Genomic DNA, 9167 nt, shown 5'->3' with positions numbered 1-9167 from the left:
TAAAAATAAAAAATAAAAATAAAAATAAAAAAAGCCACCACCAAGAGAGAGAGAGAGAGAGAACTAGAGAGGTGAGATGGAGAGTGGAAGTCGAAGAGAGACAATGTGCTAAGGAGAGAAAGAATTAATATAAAATTTTACAACTTGCTACAATAATTTCTTACAAGTAAGACATTACTATAGCAAGATTGTATAATTTTTTACAACTAGCATGTTGGATAATGCATGTGTTTTTGTGCTTTGATACTAAAATATAGCAAATTATGAGATTTAGCCACCTAGATACTGATGCTCTAAGGATTCAAGGTGAGGTCATGGTGTTGTAGTTGTAATGCTTAGAAAGCATAATGTTATTTGCTAATTAGTTGGGTCAATTTACAAAGATGGAAATATTGTAGTGGATGTGCACGAACTTAGAGAGGAGTGGTTGGATTGGTGATATGGTTATTGGGTGGTGTAACATTATACCAAGTGTAACTTAAACCCAACCCTACATGTATATATAGACAAACATTTAAATTGTTTTTTTGATTGCATAAGTTTGCAATTAGTCAACTTTGTTGGTTTCACAATTTTTCCATTAATGTACTTTTTATTTTTTGTTAAAAATGTAAAACTCATTTTCTAAGTTTTACTAAAATTCATTTCAAATTCTCTAACTTTATTTTCATTTAACTAAGCCCTAAAGTTTCAAGTTTATTCAATTAATACTTGCCTTTAGAGTTGCGTTGTTAATTACCCTATTTTTTTTTTTTTTTTTTTAATTTTTGTTTACTCTCTTTAATTATAAAGAAATGTTATATTTACAATATTTTCACAACAAATCCCATGTCAGGTTTTTACGGGTTGTTATTGGTATGGTAGAAATGTAATTTCAGTGGTAAGTTCAAATTAAAACCAATAACAACTAACTATCTATGACTTGTTGTGTGAGTTTTAGTTAGCTCGACTGGTAAAGTTGACCATTAGCAGTAAATGTTATATAAGGCTTCGCTTGGGAGTTCATAAGGGAAGGGAATGAAATGGAATGAAATAATAATAAGGGAATGGAATGTATTTAAGTAAGGGAAATGAATGGAAAAAAAAAAAAAATCATTAAATCTAATTCCATTCCCTCCGATTCTTCCCAATTTCGGGGGAAATGAAAATTTGAGATTTTAAGGAAATAGAGAGGAATGAGTGTTCCCTCCTACCCATTCCATGTCCTCCTACTTAAACTCCCAAACAAGAGAATAGACTTTCCATTCCCTCCATTAAAACTTCCAAACAAGAGAAGGAAAGAATATTCTAAAATGATTTTTTTTCATTTCTTTCCATTCCATTCTCTCCTCCTAAGCGAAGCCTAAGCATTAGCAGCAAATGTTGTAGAGGTAGCATTTTATTTTATTGGGTAAATTCCACAAACCTACCCTGAGGTTTGGACTAATACCAATAAAGTCCACAAAATTTAAAAAGTGACCATTTTAGTCCTTTTTGCCAAACAGTTTGTAACACCGTTACTTTTTTTTTTCTTCATTCTTCTTGTTCTTTCCTCTCTCCAGAATCACCTCTCTCTCTCTCTCTCTCTCTCTCTCTCTCTCTCTCTCTCTCTCTCTCTCTCTCTTCATCTGAGTCCATAACCTCTGACCAAACCGAGCAACCCAACCACCCGACCCAACCCACCACCACTTCAAATTAACCATTCTCTGCTCAAATTCGGCAACGATTAGCCCTCCTTCGCCCAGCTCCGGCGATGATTTTTCTTAGATCTGTTTAGATCCGATGATTTTGGCTCAGATCCAAAGTATTTTCAAAAACCCACTTAGATCCGACGATGTTTAAGCTTAGACCGGTAACGTTTCACTCTCCTCCACTCAGATCTGGCGACGTCTGGCAACGTTTCAATCTCCTCTGCTCAAATTTGGTACCGTGGTGGTGGGTTTGCAATTTCTCTTCTCTCTTCCTCTTTGCAGTGGTGCTGTGGTGGTGGGTTTTGAAGTGGGTCGATTTTGTTTTGGATTGGTGATAGAGAATTTGGTTTTTTGTGGGTGTGTTGGATTTTTGTTGGTTTTGGTTTATGATTTTGGTTCTAGGTTTGTTTTGGGGTGGTCGGTATTGCTCAAGGGTTTGTGGGTTTTGTTGGTGGTCGGTGGTTCTGGGTTTGTGGGTTTTGTTGATGTTGTTGCTTTGTTGGTGGTTGATGGTTTTGTGGATTTTGTTGGTGGTCAGTGGTTGGTGGTCACTGGCTTTTTGTGGGTTCTATTCTTCAATTTTTTCTTTTTCTCTGAATTAGAGAAAGGGAAGAGAGAAGACTCAAGAGAGGGATCAGAGAGAGGACAGAGGGTATGTAACGGTGTTACAAACCGTTTGGCAATAAGGACCAAAATGGTCACTTTTTAAATGTTGTAGACTTTATTGGTATTAGTCCAAATCTCAGGGTATGTGAAATTTACCCTATTTTATTTTTTTGGATAGGGTAGCACCTCTCTTAATTATAAGAAAAACTAACAAAAATATTTCTAAAAATTAAAATAGAAAAATATTAATTACTATTATTTAGTAAAAAAAAGAAGAAAAGAGAAACCCACAATACTGAGGCAAAATTTGCCAAACAGTGAAAATTCTGAAAAATTTTAGCCGGACAGCACGCGTTGAAACTTATTTAGTTAGTTAGACTGTTTTTGAAAGTCGAGTTTGGCAAAATCGACTTTGGACTGGAATACAGACACAATAGTGGCGTTTTTTTTAGTGGCGTTTGTCAAAAATGCCACTATAGGTTACCTATAGTGGCGTTTTCTATAAACGCTGCTATAGCCACTAAAAAAACGCACCTATAGTGTTTGTTTTTCAGCCCAAAGTCGAGTTTGCCCAACTTAACTTTCAAAAACAGTCTAACTTACTAAATAACTTTGAACACATGCCACGCGCCTAATTTTTTCCCACAAATAGTCTGTTTGGCAATTTTTTCCCAATACTGATGCTCCTCTTCCTCATCGGGTTCTTGCCTAATCTGATCACTGATGCCTCACGTTTGAACTGGGTTTATACGTTTTGAGTGGCTGAGCAATTTCTGAAACTCCCCTTAAATCCGAATTGTACAAATTTTTTGAATCTGACATTTACGAAGACAGTGGCTGGCGTGAAGTCTCTGATTATCTACGTAAGTAGCCCAGTTTTCTTTTGGAAGCCATTTTTCAATTGCTTTTGAGAGATTGTTCAAGATGTGATATGTGAGTTTTCTTTCTGTGTAAGCCCCTTGTTTGTTTCTTGGGAAAGTTCAATTTAATTTTGTTTTTTTTCATCGCAGATTTCTTACCTATCAACCTAAACTTAATTGAATTGAATACAATTGTAAAGGTACTACTAATCTCTTTTTCAATTGTCTTCAATTAAGGATTTCAATTCCTAATCCTCTTTCCTCTCTATTCTTTTTTGTTGAACTCAGGGAAACACCATGGAAGATCGAATTCTACCTGGGCTTCGTCTCTTCAAAAAATGGTTAGTTAATTTTAAGATTTTTTCCCCTTACCAATGTAGAATTTAAATTATTTAATACTAAATATTAAATTTGATGTGTTTCTGATGTCCTTTCACGATTAGATTTTTATTACTGCGAGGGCCAGTTTCGCGCGTATGATTTTTCGACAGGAAAGTTGATGGGTTTCTAAAGCTTTGATCTCAGGAATATGAATAAGAAACCTTTAAAGTTTGTTTGGTTTAGTTGATGCTTCAGATTTTTTGATTAAAAAAAAAGTAATCAAATTTTGTAAGTTTGTTGGTGGTGAGATGTACTTGTTCTCGACTTTGGGTGGAGGGTCACTTTGTCAAGAGTGTAGTAAATATGTAATTCTAGACTTCAGCTCTCTGCGATGTTTTTATTGCTTTTAGTTCAGACTTGGAATAGTTTGGATTTCTTGGCTTTCTTTTATTTTGGATTTAGGATTGAGGTTGGATAGTGTATTTAACTACCCATAATACTATTATGATAATAGTGATTCACTGCCAAGGATGGGCTATATTTTCCAGTTGCAAAGATTTTTGTGCTATAATTTTAGTTTATCAAAGGAAAAAAAAAAAAAAATGTAGCCAACTTTGACATTGAAGGAACAGTATCGTTGCCTGATGCTTGTACTCTAAAACTTACTGCATATTTTTTATTACTGCTGGCTTCATTTGTTTTCATTATTATCTACCGTGAATGTCCTTATTTTTTAGAAATATTTTTTAGCTCTTGAGCTTAATGTGTATATTATCATTATTGCTGGCTTTATTTGTTTTCATTATTATCTACGGATTGAATCTAACTGCCATGAAGTTCTCATTGTGATTCTTTCGGTTATTTTATTTCTTTGAAGCAAGTATAGTCAAACTTAATTTTTTTTAGTGAGCTAATTTAGAATCTTTAATTTAAAATTATCTCAAAATTTGCTTGATAGGTGAATTTTTACAATTTTTTTCAGCAATGCCTGTTATAAAGTTTTGAGGATAAAGTGGTTGAGCATAGTAGAGAGTTTTATGCATGTGGAGGGTTGTAATTTAGAGCTTGATTTTTAATCACATTTATGGTAAGTATTTTTGCTATATGTTATGTATATCAAACATGTTTGAGGGGCAACATTGTCAAATTTCCATCTTGAGAACTTTGAAATCTTTGTGAACATGTAACTGATATAAAGAAAAAAGAGATTTCTGTGGAAATGTATTTTTTGTTCTGCCCTCCAGTCTGTGACTGTGGCCTGTTCTTTTCATTTCTAGGATAAAGATTCTACAGATTCCTTAGATCAATGAAAAAGAAAGAGCCCCTATACATTTATGCTCAATGAGCTCAAAGAACTGATGTAGAGTTGGATAATAAGAATTGAATATTTGGTTGTGAAAGGAATGTATGCCCTAGTGTGATTATTTTCCTTTATTCTCTCTTTTCTTCTTCTCTTTCTCATGTTACTATTGTTTATAGGAATTTTTCCTCCAGCCCATGAGCACCATAAATTTTTCTCTTTTCCTTTTTTTTTTTTTTTTTAATTGATAAGTAACCCAATCAGTCTTAAACTCTCATGTCATCCTCCATCCTGCTCTTATAAGGAGAGAAGGTTCCATTTTAGCTGAAGCTCAATAGCTCTCAAGTTACAAGTTACAGCCCCAAATCAAACCTTTTATTTTTATTTATTTATTTTTAACAATCTCTGTTTTAGAATCCAGGGTTAGGTTCTCTAAAGATTTTTCCAGTGCATCTTCTCCCCCCTCTTCAGCTTCGCTGTTGCTGTCCCGTCTTATTATCAGAACTGAAACCTGGTAAAAAAAGGGAATAATGTTTAATTTTTATTGACGAAATTAGAATCCATGTGATTATCAAGACAAGAAAGGTAAAACTCTTTTTTTACGATCGTGTTCTGCATCACGCTTTCTGGTAGCACCATACTGAACAGGATATTCATCATTCATTAGGTTAGTCTCAATATAAAGGAGAGCAGAGCAGTTTTTACAGAGATTGTAAAAAAATAAATAAATAAATAAAAAAAGAAAGAAAAGAAAAGAAAAAAGAAAGGGTTTGATTTGGAGTTTGTAAGAAAGAAGGAAAAGAGAGCTAATGTGCCTTAGCTAAAATGGAACCTCCTCTCCTTATAAGAGCAAGATGGAGGGTGATGTGAGTGCTTAAGACTGATTGGGTAACTTACCAATAAATATAAAAAAAGGAAAAAGAGAAAAATTTATGGTGCTCATAGGCTGGAGGAAATATTCCTATTAACAATAGTAGCATGAGAAAGAGAAGAAGAAGAAAAGAGAAATAAAGGAAAAATATCACACTAGGGCATACATTCCTTTCACAACCAAATATTCAATGCTTATTATCCAACTCTACTTCAATTCTTTTGAGCTCATTGAGCATAAATGTATAGGGGTTCTTTCTTGTACTAGTAGCATTAAAACTCCTTATTTGACTAGTAAATGACTTCCCAATAACAATAAAGTGATAAAAGACTCCAACGAATTAAACCAAAAATACTTATAATCTCCAATAACCCTTAATTAGCAAGAGTTGCAAAAATTATAATTTTTTCCTTAAATACAAACTTTGACCATTTAGAATATTTATAACTAGAAGTTTAAAACCATATGACTATTACTTCAATTGGACTTCATGCACTGACCCAATAAAATAGTCTTGAAAGTACACAATATGAAGTAGCAACAAAATGTCTTCCATGGTTGTATCATTCTCCCCCAGTTAGGAGAAACTAAGCCTTGATTTTGAGAGTGTTCAAGTACAAGAACTCTTGAACTTGAAAATTGTACCAATTCTTCAATTACCTTTGGAAAGATAAAGTCAGTGGTTGGAAGGCTTTTCAACTTAAAACCCTTCTTGGTTGATCCATAGCTATAACATTATTGTCTTACATGGTCTTGACTTTTCCATTATTAGCCTTTTGCCCATCTTTCTCTTGGCACTCTCTATTACCCTTGTATTTGGCTGTTCTTGAAATTGGACTTCTCACATTGACCCAATAAACACATCTTGAAAGGAAAATTCCAAAGTAAGCAACAAATTATTTTTCCATTGTTGCTTCAAAATGACTGTAGAAGGTTCTATTGTATAAACTTATAGTACAAGGGATTTAGGAATAATATCCTAAATCCACACTATAGTATCCATATCTACTCTATATGAATTTTTTTTTTTTTTTTTTTTTCCAAATGCTACCTCAGTCTTGAGTTAACTTCTTTCTTAATCCTTTTTCTTTTTCCCTTATTTCTGTAGAGCATACACAGCTTACTATTGGCTAAGAACTGCTGAAGGCTTCTTCTAATGGAGAAAGGAAATGGATGTTGCTTCTCCATTATGGCTTCAAGTGCTACCATTATAATTTTTCTCATTGGTATCACCTTAGTCGTGTGTCGTGTCCTCTATGCTATGTATTGGAGCAGCAAACCTCTTCGCAAAAGAGCTCCACAACCTGTCAGTACCCTCGTTGTTTTAGGTTCAGGTGAACTTCTGGATCTACCTTGATTTCTGTTAATATAAAATTTGTTGATTCTTTATTTATGATTATTTTTTGCTTTTAATCATTGGCCATTTTACACTTGTAGGGGGTCACACTGCCGAGATGCTTAATCTCTTGTCTGTGCTGCAGAAAGACAGGTTTTCTCCCAGAATCTACATTGCTGCTGCTACTGACAATATGAGTCTCCAAAAAGCTCGTTTGTTTGAGAATTCCCTTGCTGATGAGGTAGATATTGTTCTGCTTTTTCATTTCAACCCTTTTTTTTTGGCCTTTTCCCCTTGTCTCCCAGTCAATGAAGGGTTTGTGTATTTTGAAGCTAAATGCATCCCAGATATATTCTCCTTCAGGAAGCTCCCTCCTTTTTTTTTGCATTGTTAGTAGATTCGTACAAAGTCATCATGGTCTGTTACTCAATTTGAGAGGGAATGACTTTTAGCTTGTCTTATGTCTAACATGGTTGTTGAAGGACTAAGCCTTCAATTTGATCATGTGACTGTATGCTGTGTCAATTCTGTTCTCTTGTTTTGTGCTTAAGTGAGTTGTTGCTTGACAATGAGAGAGAGAGAGAGAGAATAATGTGATCCTATGATAATTTTGCAAGGAAACAAATGTGCTTTCAAGTTCAGCATCTTTGCCGTATGTGGGAGGAGTTCGAAGCATTCTTGGCTTGATTGGTGATTATGTAGCATGAACCCATTGATACTATAAAACCATTGGTTAGAAGATTGGAAACGTGTATTGTGGTCTCGTGTAGCTTGCATTTTGGTGTTCAATTTTGTGGGCTATATAGTAACTTCCCACAGACTTCAGCGTGTTTGTTTAGCACTTCCTATACTTTTGTTGGTTGCCAGACCTTGCAGGACGCTACTGGCTAATTATTCATATAATTTTCTTCCAATATTCCTAGCTCTCTACAGTGACTTCGTGTATTTATTTTTATTTTTTTACCTTGATTGTAATCAATAGGTTAAAAGAACATAGAGACAAATTAAATTGGGTATAGTTATTACATTGTGCTCCTGTGTGGGGATGTTTATAGATCGTAAATGCAGTGGATTGTGCTTCTAATTAAGAGCTTGATTGGTGCTGCATTATATTTTTGCTGGTCTATGTATGAACTTTCTTCTTGAAATTGTTTTTACTGCAGACCGGAGTCAGGGCAGTAAAGACTGCACAATTCTTGCAGATATATCGAAGTAGGGAGGTTGGTCAATCATATATAACTTCTGTTTGGACAACTCTACTTGCTATTGTTCATGCCCTTCAACTAATGATTAAAATCCGACCCCAAGTGGTATTATTTCTATCCTTCTTGTTTGTTCTCTCTTTCATTTCTATTACTTTGGTTATAATTCATTATTCACTTTGTCCCAACCTCAGATTATATGCAATGGGCCTGGCACTTGTATTCCACTATGTGCAATCGCATTCTTATTTAAGGTTTGGACATGTTTGATTAAGACTTTATTTCTTTTTGCTGATGGTATTTTATACTTAATTAACTCACCTAGATTGATTCGTTGAGATGATAATGAAATTTCAATTAATGTTGAGTGCAGGTAATAGGAATTAGATGGTCATCTATCTTTTATGTTGAGAGTATAGCAAGGGTGAAAAGGCTGTCTTTAAGTGGTTTGCTTCTTTATAAGTTACGAATAGCTGATGAGTTTTTTGTGCAATGGCCACAACTACAGAGAAAATATCCCCGAGCTCACTATGTTGGTTGTCTCATGTAGTTGATTGCTTCATGCTACTACCATGGTTACAAGTTTTGTAATGTACTTGCCTATTTCAAATTATTAGGGCTAGTCTTTCTTTCTTTCTTTTTTCTTCCTTTTTTTTATTTATTTATTTATTTATTTTTTTTAAATAATTTAAATCACAAGAAAATACAAGTGTTTTGAATCCCATTGTGGAAAGGCAAAAATTATACGAGTGATTTTTCAGTTCATACTACATAATTATAATTATAACCTTGAGTTCATTTAGTTTTAAATTTTTTTTAAGCATATCCTGGGCACACACTCTCTCTCTCTCTCTCAAATCTTTATCCTTTTTTTTTTTTTGACAGAAAATCTTTATCCTTTTATTTTCCTGCAAACTGGTAGAAGTTGAATTTATACTTGCAAAAAACCTTGATCAATACAATAAAGCCCTCACTTATTTCAGCTTTATTTTCACACTAAA

General features: G+C 34.0%; 1 protein-coding gene across 4 annotated transcripts; it reads left to right on the top strand.

Annotated features, from left to right (window-relative positions):
- The first annotated feature begins 2896 nt into the window (after positions 1-2896).
- On the top strand, positions 2897-8799 carry LOC115954783 (UDP-N-acetylglucosamine transferase subunit ALG14-like). 4 transcript variants are annotated; one of them, XM_031072716.1, is made up of 9 exons: positions 2898-3139; positions 3287-3336; positions 3425-3477; positions 4440-4544; positions 6737-6962; positions 7066-7205; positions 8128-8274; positions 8361-8420; positions 8540-8799. In XM_031072716.1, exons 5-9 carry the CDS (start codon positions 6785-6787, stop codon positions 8714-8716), a joined length of 702 nt encoding a protein of 233 aa, XP_030928576.1. In that variant the 5' UTR covers positions 2898-3139; positions 3287-3336; positions 3425-3477; positions 4440-4544; positions 6737-6784; the 3' UTR covers positions 8717-8799. The 4 variants fall into 4 exon arrangements, with proteins under 4 accessions (XP_030928579.1, XP_030928576.1, XP_030928577.1 ...); XM_031072719.1 differs by lacking the exon at positions 4440-4544 and having other exon boundaries at positions 2897-3139; XM_031072717.1 differs by lacking the exon at positions 4440-4544 and having other exon boundaries at positions 2898-3209.
- The last annotated feature ends 368 nt before the right edge of the window (positions 8800-9167 follow it).

Source organism: Quercus lobata, chromosome 8, assembly GCF_001633185.2.
Source record: "Quercus lobata isolate SW786 chromosome 8, ValleyOak3.0 Primary Assembly, whole genome shotgun sequence".
NCBI classification, from domain to species: Eukaryota; Viridiplantae; Streptophyta; class Magnoliopsida; order Fagales; family Fagaceae; genus Quercus; species Quercus lobata.
Note: the sequence above shows the minus strand (reverse complement) of the source record. Positions and strands in the feature narration are given on the sequence as shown.